This window comes from Magnolia sinica, chromosome 12, assembly GCF_029962835.1.
Source record: "Magnolia sinica isolate HGM2019 chromosome 12, MsV1, whole genome shotgun sequence".
NCBI classification, from domain to species: domain Eukaryota; kingdom Viridiplantae; phylum Streptophyta; class Magnoliopsida; order Magnoliales; family Magnoliaceae; genus Magnolia; species Magnolia sinica.
Genome location: NC_080584.1, coordinates 12220324 through 12238923, shown reverse-complemented (window position 1 = coordinate 12238923; position 18600 = coordinate 12220324). Strand labels below are relative to the sequence as shown.

General features: G+C 41.2%; 1 protein-coding gene and 1 non-coding gene across 2 annotated transcripts in view; both read right to left on the bottom strand.

The window, feature by feature from the left end:
* Positions 1–1347: 1347 nt before the first annotated feature.
* Positions 1348–18600, bottom strand: part of LOC131220930 (probable LRR receptor-like serine/threonine-protein kinase At1g56130) — a 91326-nt gene continuing 74073 nt past the window's right edge. Inside the window, exons 25-27 of the mRNA XM_058215878.1 lie at positions 4025–4256; positions 3559–3709; positions 1348–1840 (exon numbers count right to left, since the gene is read on the bottom strand). Of these exons, the coding sequence (XP_058071861.1) occupies positions 1451–1840; positions 3559–3709; positions 4025–4256 (773 nt within the window). The 3' untranslated portion in view covers positions 1348–1450. The remainder of the gene's footprint in view (positions 1841–3558; positions 3710–4024; positions 4257–18600) is intronic.
* Positions 8913–9019, bottom strand: LOC131222009 (small nucleolar RNA R71). Its single transcript, XR_009159719.1, has one exon. It is a non-coding gene; the product is annotated as a small nucleolar RNA R71 (small nucleolar RNA).

The window sequence follows — 18600 nt, the reverse complement described above, 5'->3', positions numbered from 1 at the left end:
ATTTATTTTTTTGCCTTGTGGATTGGAGAATGATATTGAATACCTACTATTGAAACCACCATGCCATTGTCATGTGACCCGCCGTAATGTTTTCGAGAAATCCACTACCTCCGTCAGTTTTTCCATCTCATTTTAATCAGTGTGTCCAAATACAGTGAAGATCAAATACTCAGGTAGGCCACACAATTAGAAAAAAGTATTGTTAACCCCACGTTGGAAGGTAGGAGCTCAAAAAATCAAAGTGTCCCACCATAATGTTTCGAGAAATCCACCCTACCCACCATTTTTATTGGCTCATTTTAAGCTGTGGTCCCAAATATAAGGTAGATCCACCACTCAAGTGGGTCATGCTAATTGAAACAGTGGTATTGAACCTCCCCTTTTAAAATAGTCATGAGGTTCACATTTAATTGCTTTTTGAAATGTGCACCTGTACACCTGTTTCTTCATATGATCTAATGAGGTAGGAATTACCTAATAACCAGTTTGGATGGCATATAATCATATATAGCGGGCCTTAGAAATATTTCAATGGTGGTCATTGAATCTCCATCTTTTCCTTCAATGTAGCTCAGTTAAGCCTTTGATTTACCTCGTCTTTGGGTTCACTTCCTCACATGACATGGTAAAATAAATGTACATATGAGATTTCTAAGAAACATCATGATGGCCCTGGGCACGTGGAGTTAGGTTTAACCAACAATCCACGTCCCGCAAGGTCAGGGTACTAACGTGTTTTCTCAAGCCCTTACCGCAGACCCACTTGGATAGATGTGTTGTATATCCATGCCGTCCATCTTTTTTATATCCATGCCGTCCATCCATTTTTCCAGCTCATTTCTGAGCATAAGCATAAAAATAATGCAGATCCAACTCTGAATTTGACCACCCCACAGGAAACATGATAATTGAACGCTTGCCATTAAAAAATTCTTGGGGGCCACAAAAGTTTTGGATCAAGCTGATATTTGTATTTTTCCTTTCATTTTGGTCTACCTGATGCTATCAATGCAATATGTTAGATGGAAAATAATCATTACAGTGGGCATTAGGAAATCTTCAACCGTGGCGTTCAATGACCACTGTTTCCTGTGGTGAGCCGCCTGAGATTTGGATTGGCTTATTTTTGGGCCAGTACATAAAATGATCTGGAAAATTGGATGGACAGAGTAGATATATAACCCATACATTATGGTGGGCTCCACTTTCACCGCATTGCTGGATTGGGGGTTTCAATAACCCAACGTCAGGTGTTTTACCGAACATACTTGCCAAACATGTTTATCTCCTAATTAAGTTGAAGCCAAGGTAAGTTACTGTTGGAATAAGTAACTTATTTAAAGTAACTTATCATCCAAACGTGACTTAAATAAATGCAAAACATGTATCAAATACCAACAACCAAACCGCCTGGGTCTAAATATGTTGTCTTATATACATGCACATATATTTATGCATGTATGGAGAGATCGGATGCGGTCAACCTCGAAACGCATAAGCTCAAAGGTTCACAGGGTGAGATGCTTTCATTCGCGGGTGATAACTTTTGGCTGCTGGAAGTTACACTAGTCGATGCTGTCAAAGTGCCGTCACTCATGAAACTGCTTGTAAAATTGGGTGGCAAATCAGTTAAGTAGCCTGGCTTTGACGTGACGGTGCTCACTTCAATGTCTCCCTGCAGCATGGCCACCACCCGTGACATGGGTGGCCGTAGTGATGGTGATGCCTGGATACATAGAAGACCAATGCCGATCATCCGAGCTGCTTCTTCTGCATCGAAGTTGGATAGCGTTGGATCAACCAGTTCCAATGCGCGGTTGTTTTCATGGAGATGCCAAGCCTACAAGAATGGATTGGATACAACCAAAAACATTAACAAAAAAAAAAAAAAGAAGAAGAAGAAGAAGAAAGAAACGAGAAATGAGATGTGGGTCACTTGTGCTGATGCCCCACCATTTAGAATTTAGATGATCTAACCCAAAAATCTGGCTGGACGGCCTATCAGGTGGACCAACCTGTATGTTGAATACAGCCTGTTGGTAGTTTTCTTTTAATTAATGTCCATTTTATCTTTCTGGGCACAAGGGTGGCTTACCTGATGAGGGAACAGACCACATATTCAGGTCAGGGAAGTTTGTGATGAGACCCGCCGGATGAATGGTGTGAATATTGCATAGGCGCCACCCTTTTGGCATGGATATGCAATTTTGTGCTTCTCACAATCCGAAAAACAACTGAGAATCCATTACCAATTTAGAAAGTTCTGAAACAACCCCGTGCTTCTGAATTTCTGAAGGTCGTTTCAGAATCAATCTCAAGCAAATCGAGATTGATTGCCGCTAGGTACAAAACAATAAGGTGGATGCTTAAACATGAAAAATGAAGAATTTCAGTGTGCAAAAAGAGAACAGAGTCGAAACATGTTACCCGCTGAATGATCCAGAGATCGGGACTGTTGATTGTCACCCAAAAGAGGAGAATGCCGTGAGACTGGGGATAGCAGTGGGAGAGTGCTATTCCTGACTTTAGGTGGTTCTCGTGTTGTCTCTTGTTTCTTGTACTCCTAGTGATGGGTTTGCTAATACCCTTTAGAAAGACTCTAACCGACCATCCTAATTGTCAGATCAACACTCCTAACCGTTTTACAAAATAAGTAACATTAATAATAGTAGTACTAATACAAATCAAACTGTTTTTAGAAGTTTGATTAACAAGCCGATCTGATGATTACTAGGATCTCCACCATGGACAGCTAGGTTCAAGAGCGCTTCATGGCCATCGATCCAACTTCTGCAACAGAGAAATTTACTAATTCACAAGCTAATTTGGGAATGCTTGAGTTCCACTCTCCACCTTAAAAGGCTATTGCTTAACTTAGTAGAAATTGTTAATGGATTGCTAATCGTTATTCTATATTTCAAGATTTTGGAATTTTACAGCACACACACACACACACATATATATGAAATTTTATTAAATGAGGGAAGGATCATTACGCATTCGGGTAGGACCCCACAAAAAGGTTGGGGGCCCACCTATCATGTAAACCATATGCAAAAGCAACAGGAAGCACAAGCCTACGGAAGTAACAATACAGTGACCTTCAAGAGCCCCACATTGGTAGTTTAGAATGCATGTGTGCCCCATGTTATTTAAGGTCACTTTTGGATGCACCCTGTTGCTGCTATTTTCGGCTGTATATGTGTGTAGGTGTGCCAGAATTGAAATTGTAGCTTCAATTCAAACCAAAATACAATGACCCCAGGCACCAAGATAGGTAGACACTTAGTGTATGACTAAGATCTAATGAGATCAGTCACCTATTCAGCCACAACATTACCGTTGTTCTTGGATATTCGTTTGGGAGGCAGAACATCAAAAGTCGACTAAATCGTTACTAAAGTTAGCTGACATTGAGCTCTTAAATAAGTGTTTTTTGTCTCATTTTTCTAACTACCAAAGAATTTCGGATTCTCAATAGTATTTTCCAAAATGAAAGAATTGAGTTTCAGCCTTTACGTTTCCGATTTATGTTAGTAGGAAAATTAAATGTCATACCCATTCGACGAGATACATATTCTCTGGATACACGTTCTCACATGGGTTTGCCCTTCCGCTTACAATCTCCAGAGCAACGACTCCAAATCCAAATATATCAGCCTTCTCCGTCAGATGCCCACGCATGGCGTACTCCGGTGCGATGTAGCCTCTTCCAGAATAACAAGATAGCAGTTTGAGGCACTCCAATATAAACCAACATCTGGTAATAAGAAATTTAGGCTGCGTTTGGATGCTCAATTGACTTGCATTGCAACAATTAAAAATCATATTGGAAAATTACCAAACTGTGCAACCCCACTCCATTCATAATGACAAATCAACCCCTAGATTGAAATCATGAAATGGAACTTCTGCTTCAGTCTTGGGCTCTACATTGAGTTGGATTATTGCAATTTTGTTCAATGAAGCATCCAAACATGACCTTAAGAAATGAAGGCGAATGGGAGGTTTCAACAATGCTTACATTGTCCCTGCGACACCGGTACTGATGTGGGACATCTTGTCATCGTAGAGCTTGGCCAAACCAAAATCTGATATCTTTGGATTGAGATTAGCATCAAGCAGAATATTACTGGCTTTGACATCCCTATGAACAATGCGGGGCCTGGATTCCTCGTGAAGGTAAGCGAGACCTCTTGCTGTCCCCAAGCATATCTCGAAGCGCGTATGCCATTCCAGATGCAAGTTACTCTCTCCTGCAAGAAAATGGCAGCCATTAGCATTGAAACGTAGTACAATTACGGTCTCCTACAGATACATGCGATGGTGGGATTTTGAAATGTACTCTGCGTCACATGTGCCACTGCGGCCCATCTTGTGTGTGTAGTGGTCAGAAAACAAGCCAGTCTAATCATCAAATGGGCTACTATACAGTCATGGTTTAATGTGAAATTTAGAGACGGAGGAATTTTTTGTTTTTCTATTACTTATTATGGTGTATAAATACAGAGGGAATGGCTCCCAATATGAAAGAAATACATTGAGGAAGAATTAAATCTCAGATAATATGGAAGGATATTGATTCTTTCCTAACATACATGAGGAAGATTAATTCTTTCCTAATATACATGGAGGGAGATTAAATCATTCATAATATCCCCCCTCGAGTTCAAGCATGGAGATCTGTAACACCCAATTTGTGAAGAAGATGATGACGGAGTCTTGACCAATGGCTTTGGTAAAGATCTCTACAAGTTGTTGATTGGTGGGCACGTAAGAAGTGGGGAGAATCACGGTAGTAATCTTTTTTTAGGACGATAACAATCAATCTCGATATGTTTAGTCTATTTGTGAAAAACAAGACTAGTGGCAATATGAAAGGCAGCTTGATTGTCACAATAAAGCTACATAGGTGAGGGTGGTGGACATCAAGATCTTAAAGTAGTTAATAAGTTCACAAGTTGCATTGGCCATGGCATGATATTTAGCTTCAGTGGATGATCTTAATACTGTCAGCTAGTTTTGTTTCCAATAAATAGTGCATTGACCAAGCATTATTAACTTGTTGTGGATAGACATGCTTCGAGTAATTGGACCGATTAAAGTCACAATAAACGTATAGTTGGAGGGAATTGCTAGAAGGAAGAATGATTCTCTTGCTAGAAGGAGAGGATTTCAGATCTCGAAGTACTCGTATGGTCGTGTGATAAAAAGTTTGTGTGTATTGTGCATATTTATTACCTGGATTTATGAGCATGACTCTGTTTAACGGCTTGGTTTAACTGTGTATGTGATGCAGAGTGTATGTACGAGCCTGGACCGAAATGGGTGCTTAAAGCATGGACTTAACGCTCTAATGACACCAAGGCAAGGAACGGACTCTAGAAGACCAAGAGCGACGGAATTATACACCAGGGGTCCGCGGAAATCGAGGAATTGAAGTTCAAGTGGCCTGAAAAGTGTCCAGAATGCAAGATCATAGGGTTCCCACCATCCGATCAGTTCAAAACTCCATACGTGGCCTGAGGACCATAAATGAACCGTACACATAAAATTTCAGCTCCTGGATCACTGTGGAAGTGGCCCAACGGATAGATCAGCCCCTTTAATCATTATGTGGGGCCCGCCTGATATCCGGATATGCTTCAAAATTGTTATAGACCGCGTTAAATGAGCTGACAATACAGATGGACGGAGCAGATTTCTCACGAAAATCTCTGTGGGGGCCCCACCTATGATGAATGAGCACAACATCATGCGCAATCAGCATTGCACCAGGAATGTATGCACGGTCAAACTGAGTTTTGACCGTGCTTTCCAAAAGAAGAAAAGGAAACAGAGCTACGGGCCCCCTGTTTTTCTGCCGCTGGCGTTGTTGAGCGCAGGACCGTCCATTGGGACATGATCAGGCCCACTTCCATCATCATTCATGACGATCGGATCTGTTCATCATGACCACAGGCAAGTTTCGGTCACCCCAAAGATCAGAGCGATGCAAATGAAGCCAAGAATCGCTGTCCACATCCTCTGCTGTTACCCTTCAAAATAAGAAATAGATTTCAGACGGTAGTGGGGCCACCACCACTACGTGCTGATCAGATATGATGAACAGATCCATCTATTGAGGGGATATGACGCATCCGACCGACCTTGTGATGCGAAAGGAGAAGGAAAAGCGGAGAGGAGACTTCCTTGCGCCGAAAGTCTCGGGATTTCCGGACGGGTAAGCAAGTTGCGTTTCTGCCCACCATCCGAGCATCTGATTTCGATGGCCCACAAGCTCTCCATGACCCATCCAAGCCGTCCCTAAGCATCAGAACGAGGAGAAGCCCTGTGGCCGAAAATCTGCCATGATTCATTGTACCATTTTCCTGGATTGAATCAGTGATTCATCCTTTCTTGATGGGCCACATATGAGGATCTGAACGGTCCGTTTCGTGCGTCAGGGATGCAGATACACATCAGTATGGGTGGAACATCTATACGCTGCAGAGTGGGTGAACGAGTCAGGGGAAATTGCTGTTTTGGTGCGCAGGAATGCCAGCCACAGCAAAGTTCTGGAAACTGCGTTCTTGGCTGCGTAAAAGTTCCGCAGCAGATTTCCGGACGGCTGCTATACCGCAGAACGCACTCCCTACCTATAAAGGAAGGTGGGTTTTCTGCTGGCGAGGGGGAGAGTTTTTTTTTGGCAAGGTGAAAAGCTGGACGTAGCTGCTGTGCACGAGAGGAGGGGCTGCAAAGCTGGGAAGAGTTTTTTTTTGGATTTTGTTTTCTTGAGGTTGAAAGTGCAGGTAGTCTGGCTGCTGGCACGTTGGCTGACAGTTTTGGACGTGAGCATGAGGGGCTCGATTTTGAAGGCTTGAACGTGGGGAGGAAAATAAGAGGGAGGAAGAAGAAATTCGTGGCAGGGATGTGACTGACGATTGCAAGAGCAAAAGACATCCGGTCTTTGTTTCCTTTTCCTTTTCCTTTTATTTATTTATTTCTTTTGATGTTTTTCTCCTCTGATTCTAGCATGATCACGCTAGGCTAAACCTCTTAGCTAGGGCTAAGAGGTGAAGCTTGTAAAGTGATGGGAGTCTTTACTTATGCCTTCTTTTGGTTTAAACTGAACTGATGTTGCTTTTAGTTAATTAAAGGAATGTTTCTTGTCTTTAATGGTCTGTTGTGACTGAAATTACAATGGATCTGCAATGCCCTTGAATATCTCTTTTTCCCCTTTTATATTTATGAAGACAGGAAGCCCTGTTGTTCATCATTGTCCCATGGGCATGGTAGGATGACAGTACCCTTCCTGATCCTCACACATTGTTAGTTGGTGGGTAATTAGTTTAATCCTATTGTTTGCTTTGTCTCTTGGGCATGGTTAGATGATGGAATCCATTCTAATTCATATACCTTTCATCTCTTGAAAATCAGATCAAATAAGTTCAGTTTGAATTCCATACTCATTGATTCAGGCATAAGATCTCCCTGATCTCTACAAGTGGATCTTCTGAATCCCTAGTTTCCTTCCTCAGAATTCCTTAAAGTTTTAGATAATTATTCCACAATTATTTCTTAAATTCTATTTTGTTTAGATCGCATCTTAGTCTAGTTCTAGTTCTACTTGGTTCCAGATAACGTACAGGTATCAGTCCCTGTGGATTCGACCTCGGTCTTACCGAGTTTATTACTACATCACAACCCTATACTTGGGGAGTGAACAAGTTTTTGGCGCCGTTGCCGGGGACTGACGGTTACGTTTTTCTGAAATTAATTAGTTTTAGAATTAAGTTAGGATTAGGATTTTACTTACTTTAGGATAGAAGTTTTTATTTTATTTTATTCTATTTTTAGAGCTTAACTTGTTTCCTGTTTTATAGGATCTGGACATAAGTTTCTAAATTGGTAATTCCTTCCTAATCTCTCTACTTTTTCATATTTTTAGAATTTAGGATTATTTCTTTCCCTTCTTAGAAATTAACTTTCTATTTTTGTTTTATTTTAGTAACTTTCTAATTCTGACACCTTTAGAATCTAATCTTGTTTCTTAATTTATTTTTAGAATTCTTTAGAAACTAACCTTCCTATTTTGTAGGCCTTTAAGATAGAAATCTCTAATTCGGTACACTCCTTCCCTACTTTCTATTTTTCAATTCTCTTTTAGTAATCTACTTTCTAGTTTAGGTCTCTCTTAACTTATTTTAGAAAATTTCACTTTCTTTTAGGAATTCTTTCTTCTCTTTTTAGAATCTAACTTATTTTTATTTTATTCTGCAGGTTTTAACTCAGGACTCCAATTTGGTAATTTCTTTCCATCTCTTTCTTTCTTGCTAGATTTTCCTAGGGTTAAGTTTTTAACTGAGGGCTGCGAGTGTTTTCATGCCCAAGTGGGCCCGTGACGACACTCGACGTCTCTTGACTGAAGGAGGATTGGTTGAGGGGTTGACTATCCATCGCAGGACTAGACACTGCTCGAAATCCCCTGAGTTAACTGAGGTTATGGCTGAAGACGAACCTCCTCCACTTCCACCCAGGGTGGAGGATACCCAAGATGAGAATGAGGTGCAACAGTCACCCCCGCCTCGTACTTTACGAGATTTTCTACAACCGGCGGGAGTGAGTACGCCCTCATGCATGATTTTTCCTGAAAACACAGGACAAATGGACATCAAGCCAGGAGTTATCTAACTCCTTCCCAAATTCCATGGACTTGAATCTGAAAGTCCATATTTACATTTGAAAGAGTTCGATGAGATAATAGCTACATTATGTTTTCCTAATGTATCTGAGGATCAGGCTGAAACTCTTTCCTTTTTCCTTAAAAGAGAAAGCTAAGGCGTGGTTACATTCACTGCGTCCTAGATCCATTGGCACATGGAACAACATGCAGAGGAATAAAAAAATTCTTCCCACATCATAAAACGATTACCCTCAAAAAAGCGATCATGAACTTTGCCCAAAAGGAAGATGAAACATTCTTCCAATGTTGGGAAAGGTTCAAAGATTTGGTCAGTTCATGCCCACAACACGGATTTGAAACGTGGCGCATTACAAAATTTTTCTACGATGGATTGACATCTTCCATGCACCAAATGGTCGAGACAATGTGTAATGGAGAGTTCATTAATAAAGATGTTGATGAGGTGTGGGATTACCTTGATAGTCTCGCTGAAAAAACACAATCATGGGACTATTACCCAAAGTCGAACACCACGTCTAGGCCGACTCAATTAAAGGAGAAAGGTGGATTATATCTCTTGAAAGAAGAGGATGATCTCAAGTGTAAAGTGACTACGCTCATAAGGAAAGTTGAGGCCATGGAAGGAAAGAAGGATAAGGTCAATGAAATTGTTTGCGGCATCTGTGATTGCAACATTCACACAACTGAAAACTGTCCTACAATACCTACCTTTCGAGGAGTGTTGAATGAACAAGCCAATGCCGTAAATAATTATCAAAGACCTTTTACTGGACCTAACTCCAACACATACAATGTTGGCTAGAAAAATCATCCAAACTTTAGTTGGAGGAATGGACAAACGGCGACTCCTCCAGGTTTCTTCAATCAAAATCCAAATCAAGTGAAACCTCAAGAGGAACCGGTTCAAAATCCCATACAAGAGTTGGCTCAGGCAATGCGGGGAATTACAGATTTTATGCAACAGATAGATTCTCGTATGACGGTTATAGAAAAGGGGATGCTTCCTGCACAACCGCTCCCCAATCCTAAACCGCAGTACGAGAATAATGATCCGAGCACTTCAAATCAGATGGGACATGCTAAATCCATCACCACTCTTAGGAGTGGGAAGATCATTGATAAAACTCTTCCGGTTATGCCCGAAAAGCCTCAAGAACCAGAAGAGGATAACAATGATGGATCTAGTGATGCCCCACAAAAAGTAGAACCGGAACTTCTAGAGAAGCCAGTTGCTCCATTCCCCCAACGGTTGGTTTCACCAAAACCTCTCTCTAACTCTCAGGATATTCTAGAGGTGTTGAAACAGGTGAAAGTCAACATTCCTCTACTTGATGTCGTTAAACAGATACCTTCATATGCCAAATTCCTGAAAGACTTATGCACGACCAAAAGACGGAAAATTATTCAAAAGAAAATCTACTTGACTGAGAAAGTGAGTGCCATCCTGAAGCAAGACGTGCCGTAGAAATTCAAGGATCCCGGTAGCCCAACCATATCATGTGTAATCAGGAACCACCGAATTGATCACGCACTTCTTGACTTAGGAACGAGCGTCAATCTGATTCCCTACTCGGTATACAAACAGTTAGGTTTGGGTGAATTAAAACCCACCCTAACCACACTACAACTTGCCGATCACTCTGTTTGTGTACCAAGAGGGATAATTGAGGATGTGTTAGTCTAATGTCGATAGATTTTACTACCCTGTAGATTTTATCATCCTGGACACCGAACCCATCAATAACATGAGCACTCGGATTCCCGTCATTCTTGGTCGCCCATTCCTTCGCCACGTCAAATGCAATTATCAATTGTGGGAATGGTATCATGACTATGTCTTTTGGAAATTTGACATTGGAGTCAAACATTTTTTTCAATAACGGCGGCTTGGAGGATGATGACGATTTCCACGACATTAACATGATTGACTCTTTCGTGGAAGATACGACACCTCGGACCTTATCCTCTTATCCTCTAGAGACGTGCTGGCCCACTCCCATGATTTTGATGATGACATGATTAGGGAGACGTGCGCCTTGCTTGATACTTGACGGTACTTGAAGTTAACCGATGGAGGCCACAATTTGAAGAATTACTACAAGCGATGTAGTGCCTCTACCGTCTAACCTCAAGCCGAAGCTTGACCTAAAACCTTTGCCCTATGATTTGAAATATGCATATTTGGGTCAAGATGAGACATACCCGGTGGTGATCTCTGCCCACCTAGAGAAAGAACAGGAGAGTATGCTTATATCTATTCTCATTGAGCATAAATGAGCTCTGGGATGGACGATAGCGGACCTCAAAGGAATCGATCCATCGATTTGTACTCACCACATATATCTTGAGGATAATGCAAAGACCGCTCGGCAACCACAACGTAGACTAAATCCAAACATGAAGGAAGTGGTTAAGGCCGAGGTTCTTAAACTATTGGATGTGGGTATTATATACCCTATATCTGATAGTCAATGGGTGAGTCCAACTCAAGTGGTCCCTAAGAAGTCACCATCGTAGCCAATGCTAATAATGAACTCGTGCCAACTAGAGTCACTACTGGTTGGAGAATGTGCATTGACTACAGGAAGTTGAATACCGTCACGAGGAAAGACCACTTTCCTTTACCATTCATTGATCAGATCCTGGAAAGGTTAGCTGGTCATTCCTATTACAGTTTTCTTGACGGGTATTCGGGCTACAACCAAATAGAGATAGCCCCTGAAGACCAGGAAAAGACCACATTTACATGTCCCTACGGCACCTTTGCCTATCGAAGGATGCCATTCGGACTATGTAATGCCCCTGCCACTTTTCAGCGATGTATGCTTAGTATTTTTTCTGACATGGTGGGGCAATATCTAGAGGTCTTCATGGATGATTTCTCTGTTTACGGTCCATCTTTCAGCAAGTGCTTGGAAAGTCTTAAATGTGTGCTGAAAAGATGTAAAAAAAAGAACTTGGTACTTAATTGGGAGAAGTGCCATTTCATGGTTCAAAAGGGAATTGTCCTTGGGCATATCATCTCGTTCAAAGGAATCGAGGTAGATAAGGCAAAAATCGATCTTATCTCTAACCTACCTCCACCCAAGAACATCAGAGACGTGCGATCCTTCTTAGGACACGCAGGATTTTACAGGAGATTCATAAAGGACTTTAGTCTTCTCTCTCGTCCTTTATGTAATCTTCTTCAAAAGGATGCTCCGTACGAGTGGACTGAGCAATGCCAGGAAGCTTTCACCAAGCTTAAGGGCACGTTAACCACTGCACCTATCATGCAGCCACCCGACTGGAGCTTTCCTTTTGAGCTTATGTGCGACGCTTCTGATTATGCTCTTGGGGCGGTCCTAGGCCAGAGAAAAGATAAGAAGCCCTACGTCATTCATTACGCAAGTAGGACTCTAAATCCTGCCCAAGTGAACTACTCGACTACGGAAAAGGAACTCTTAGCCGTAGTGTTCGCCTTGGACAAATTTAGGTCCTACCTGATCGGATCCAAGATCATTATCTATACAGATCATGCGGCACTGAAGTATCTTCTTTCTAAGAATGATTCTAAGCCCCGCTTGATACGATGGATCCTTCTACTCCAAGAATTTGATTTGGAAATTAAAGATAAAAAGGGAGTAGAGAACGTAGTGGCCGATCACCTTTCTCGCCTTAATACCTCTGATTCCCTTGAGGCGACCCATATCAATGACATGTTCCCTGATGAACAGTTGTTTAGAGTCTCCCATTCACCTTGGTTCGCTGATATTGCTAATTATCTTGCTACAGGTGCCATACCGACACAGTGGATTGCGCAAGATAAGAAGAAATTTTTCACCGAGGTGCGCAACTTTTTCTGAGATGATCCTTACTTATTTAAATGTTGCCCAGACCAAATTCTAAGGAGATGTGTACCAGACAATGAGCATCAGAGCGTCATCTCCTTCTGTCACTCAGAGGCTTGTGGTGGTCACTTTTCTGCTAAAAAGACCACGGCCAAGATTCTGCAGTGTGGCTTTTACTGGCCCACTATGTTTAGGGATACTCATGAGTTTTGCAAAGCTTGTGAGCGTTGTCAAAAATTGAGAGCATTGTCCCGTCGAAATATGATGCCTTTGAATCCCATTCTTATCATTGAAGCATTTGATTGCTGGGGCATCGATTTTATGGGACCATTCCCCCAATCGTTTGGGAATCTGTATATTTTGCTCGCCGTGGATTATGTCACTAAATGGGTCGAAGCGATTCCGTGTCGAAAGAATGACCATCGCACGGTCATTAAATTCCTGAAAGAGAACATCCTTTCTCGATTCGGGACGCCTCGAGCCATCATTAGTGATGGGGGCTCACACTTTTGTAATAGACCATTCGAGAGCTTAATGAAGAAATACGGTATCTCTCATAAGGTGAGCACCCCATACCATCCACAGACAAGTGGACAAGTTGAGATTTCCAATAGGGAGATTAAACATATTTTGGAGAAAACGGTTAACCCTGATTGTAAGGATTGGTCAATCCAATTGACCGATGCCTTATGGGCATACCGTACTGCCTTTAAAACCCCTATTGGAATGTCTCCCTTTAGACTTGTCTATGGGAAAGCTTGTCACTTACCTATGGAGCTGGAACATAAAGCGTACTGGGCGATCAAAAATCTTAATTTCAATCTGGACAACGCTGGCTCGCTACGCAAACTTCAATTGAATGAACTTGAAGAAATCCGGAAAGATGCGTACGATAATTCGAGAATTTACAAGGACAAGATGAAAGCATTTCATGACCAACACATTTTGCGAAAATCATTCACGCCTGGTCAGAAGGTCCTTTTGTACAATTCTCGATTACATCTCTTTCCGGGCAAGCTTCGATCTCGTTGGACCGGCCCTTACATGGTTGTCACTGTTTTTCCTCATGGGGCCGTTGAGATAAGAGATCCCGACAATGGCAAGGAATTTAAAGTCAATGGCCATCGATTGAAACCATTTGTCGAGAAATTTGATTCAGAGGACATGTCCATGCCTCTGACTGATTCTGTTTACCAGGATTGATCTTCTAGTCTGATGGAGGTATAGGTAGGTTTCTTGTTTTCTTAGGTCTAGAGTAGTTGCTTTATTTGTCTGGCTGAAGACGGTAAACTTAGCGCTCCTGGGAGGCAACCCAGCTCTTCATCTCATTAGTTAGTTCAATGTTTGTGGGTAACATTACTGCAAACCCTCACGAGACTACAACTCGTCCACTAGGGGCAACCTAGGGGTTTAAAGGCTTGTTGCATACGCTAAATGCAATCGAGAGCACCTACGAAAGTGGTATAGGTAGGATTGTATTTTTGTTATTTTATTGTACTTCTGTTGGTTTCTCTCTTGTGCTGACCGCTCCTACGTAGAAATCTTTGGAAAGCCTCTTGATTCTTTCATCCAGGTATTATCTTTCCATCACTTCTCATCTACTTTTTGTCCCATGTGCATCGCATGCTTCTTTCTTTTATATTGAGGACAATGTAGATTTTAGGTTGAGGGTGGGAGATTATGTCACCTAATCAGCATTTTCTTGGTCTTGAACAAAAGTTGTGAAAATTTTAAAAAACTTTCTGACATTTTGTTGAAGTCGAAGTGATTTTGACGACCATCTAGGGCACTTAGAATTTCAAGATGCGTGATGTTGGTACTTTATGACTCTTTGATTCAGTTATCTATTAAATTTCACAGCTAAGTTTGAATTATTAATCCATTATTAGAATTTGTAAACATTGGTTGAGTCATGAATTCGCAGGACACATCTCGCTTGCACATTAAGGTTTCAGTTCGATATTAAAGGATTAACTTGGTAATCACTAAACATGAAAGGAACCAACTTAGAAAATTGAAAGGATTGGGCAAATGGTCTTCACCTTAGGTTTGCTCCCTATAGGTGTAAATTTAATTCTCCATAAATGATATGTGAAAAAGTTGGGTGTACAGACTTTACCTTAGGTTTGCTCCCTATAGGTGAGGATCTGATCCCTCTTCTTGGCGTTACTTCTAAAAATTTAAAAAAAAAATAAAATAAAATAAAAAAATTTTTAAAAGAATAAAAAGATAATGTGTAAGCCAAGAAGAGTTATCGTGAATTCTCTCAGTTGTTACCAATAATATCCTTAAATATCAAGGTGAATCTTAATGTTGACAAGTCGAGATTAGATTATGCATTCATAGATCTCAATGGTTAGAATTTTTCTAATTAATGGAATAATACTTTGAACTTGATTATGAAGTTTACCATGTACTGGAGTCTAGGAGAAAGTAATATCCAACATTCATGAATCTTAAACTTCTAGTATCTGGATTGTTCCCCAACATCATTCGAGTTTTTAAAATTATGATATAATTCTCAATTTATTTTTCGCATACTTTGCTCGGGACTAGCAAAATGCTGGTTGAGGGTTGTGTTGAGGGTCAAATATTGCATATCAGACCTAGTTGTTGCCTAGATTTATGAACATGGTACTACCGCTTAATGGCCTGATTAATCGTGTTTATAATGCAGAGTGTATGTACGAGCCTGGACCGAAATGGGTGCTTAAAGCATGGACTTAACGCTCTAATGACACCAAGGCAAGGAACAGACTCTAGAAGACCAAGAGCGACGGAATTATACACCAGGGGTCCGCGGAAATCGAGGAATTGAAGCTCAAGTGGCCTGAAAAGTGTCCAGAATGCAAGATCATAGGTTTCCCACCATCCGATCAGTTCAAAACTCCATACGTGGCCTGAGGACCATAAATGAACCGTACACATAAAATTTCAGCTCCTGGATCACTGTGGAAGTGGCCCAACGGATAGATCAGCCCCTTTAATCATTGTGTGGGGCCCACCTGATATCTGGATATTCTCCAGTTTTGGTCTCAACTGTCTAAATGATATGACAGACTGGATGGATGGAGCTGATGTCCATTGGGACATGATCAGGCCCACTTCCATCATCATTCATGACGATCGGATCTGTTCATCATGACCACAGGTAAGTTTCGGTCACCCCAAAGATCAGAGCACTGCAAATGAAGCCAAGAATCGCTGTCCACATCCTCTGCTGTTACCCTTCAAAATAAGAAATAGATTTCAGACGGTAGTGGGGCCACCACCACTACGTGCTGATCAGATATGATGAACAGATCCATCTATTGAGGGGATATGACGCATCCGACCGACCTTGTGATGCGAAAGGAGAAGGAAAAGCGGAGAGGAGACTACCATCCGAGCATCTGATTTCGATGGCCCACAAGCTCTCCGTGACCCATCCAAGCCGTCCCTAAGCATCAGAACGAGGAGAAGCCCTGTGGCCGAAAATCTGCCATGATTCACTGTACCATTTTCCTGGATTGAATCAGTGATTCATCCTGCGCAGGAATGCCAGCCACAGCAAAGTTCTGGAAACTGCGTTCTTGGCTGCGTAAAAGTTCCGCAGCAGATTTCCGGACGGCTGCTATACCGCAGAACGCACTCCCTACCTATAAAGGAAGGTGGGTTTTCTGCTGGCGAGGGGGGGAGTTTTTTTTGGCAGGGTGAAAAGCTGGAGTGCAGGTAGTCTGGCTGCTGGCACGTTGGCTGACAGTTTTGGACGTGAGCATGAGGGGCTCGATTTTGAAGGCTTGAACGTGGGGAGGAAAATAAGAGGGAGGAAGAAGAAATTCGTGGCAGGGATGTGACTGACGATTGCAAGAGCAATTTTTTTTTTTTGGTTCTAGCATGATCACGCTAGGCTAAACCTCTTAGCTAGGGCTAAGAGGAGAAGCTTGTAAAGTGATGGTAGTCTTTACTTATGCCTACTATTGGTTTAAACTGAACTGATGTTGCTATTAGTTAATTAAAGGAATGTTTCTTGTCTTTAATGGTCTGTTGTGACTGAAATTACAATGGATCTGCAATGCCCTTGAATATCTCTTTTTCCCCTTTTATATTTATGAAGACAGGAAGCCCTGTTGTTCATCATTGTCCCATGGGCATGGTAGGATGACAGTACCCTTCCTGATCCTCACACATTGTTAGTTGGTGGGTAATTAGTTTAATCCTATTGTTTGCTTTGTCTCTTGGGCATGGTTAGATGATGGAATCCATTCTAATTCATATACCTTTCATCTCTTGAGAATCAGATCAAGTAAGTTCAGTTTGAATTCCATAATCCTTGATGCAGGCATAAGATCTCCCTGATCTCTACAAGTGGATCCTCTGAATCCCTAGTTTCCTTCCTCTGAATTCCTTAAAGTTTTAGATAATTATTCCACAATTATTTCTTAAATTCTATTTTGTTTAGATCGCATCTTAGTCTAGTTCTAGTTCTACTTGGTTTCAGATAACGTACAGGTATCAGTCCCTGTGGATTCGACCTCGGTCTTACCGAGTTTATTACTACATCACAACCCTATACTTGGGGAGTGAACAAGTTTTTGGCGCCGTTGCCGGGGACTGACGGTTACGTTTTTCTGAAATTAATTAGTTTTAGAATTAAGTTAGGATTAGGATTTTACTTACTTTAGGATAGAAGTTTTTATTTTATTTTATTCTATTTTTAGAACTTAACTTGTTTCCTGTTTTATAGGATCTGGACATAAGTTTCTAAATTGGTAATTCCTTCCTAATCTCTCTACTTTTTCATATTTTTAGAATTTAGGATTATTTCTTTCCCTTCTTAGAAATTAACTTTCTATTTTTGTTTTATTTTAGTAACTTTCTAATTCTGACACCTTTAGAATCTAATCTTGTTTCTTAATTTATTTTTAGAATTCTTTAGAAACTAACCTTCCTATTTTGTAGGCCTTTAAGATAGAAATCTCTAATTCGGTACACTCCTTCCCTACTTTCTATTTTTCAATTCTCTTTTAGTAATCTACTTTCTAGTTTAGGTCTCTCTTAACTTATTTTAGAAAATTTCACTTTCTTTTAGGAATTCTTTCTTCTCTTTTTAGAATCTAACTTATTTTTATTTTATTCTGCAGGTTTTAACTCAGGACTCCAATTTGGTAATTTCTTTCCATCTCTTTCTTTCTTGATAGATTTTCCTAGGGTTAAGTTTTTAACTGAGGGCTGCGAGTGTTTTCATGCCCAAGTGGGCCCGTGACGACACTCGACGTCTCTTGACTGAAGGAGGATTGGTTGAGGGTTGACTATCCATCGCAGACTAGACACCGCTCGAAATCCCCGAGTTAACTGAGGTTATGGCTGAAGACCAACCTCCTCCACTTCCACCCAGGGTGGAGGATACCCAAGATGAGAATGAGGTGCAACAGGCACCCCCGCCTCGTACTTTACGAGATTTTCTACAACCGGCGGGAGTGAGTACGCCCTCATGCATGATTTTTCCTGAAAACACAGGACAAATGGACATCAAGCTAGAAGTTATCCAACTCCTTCCCAAATTCCATGGACTTGAATCCGAAAGTCCATATTTACATTTGAAAGAGTTCGATGAGATAATAGCTACATTATGTTTTCCTAATGTATCCTGAGGATACAATTAGCTGAAACTCTTTCCTTTTTCCTTAAAAGAGAAAGCTAAGACGTGGTTACATTCATGCGTCCTAGATCCATTGGTACATGGAACGAATGCAGAGGGAATTCATAAAAAATTCTTCCCACATCATAAAACGATTACCCTCAAAAGCGATCATGAACTTTGCCCAAAGGAAGATGAAACATTCTTCCAATGTTGGGAAAGGTTCAAAGATTTGGTCGATTCATGCCCACAACACGGATTTGAAACGTGGCGCATTACAAATTTTTCTATGATGGTGACATCTTCCATGCGCCAAATGGTCGAGACAATGTGTAATGGAGAGTTCATCAACAAAGATGTTGACGAGGTATGGGATTACCTCGATAGTCTCGCTGAAAAAACACAATCATGGGACTATTACCCAAAGTCGAACACCACGTCTAGGCCGACTCAATTAAAGGAGA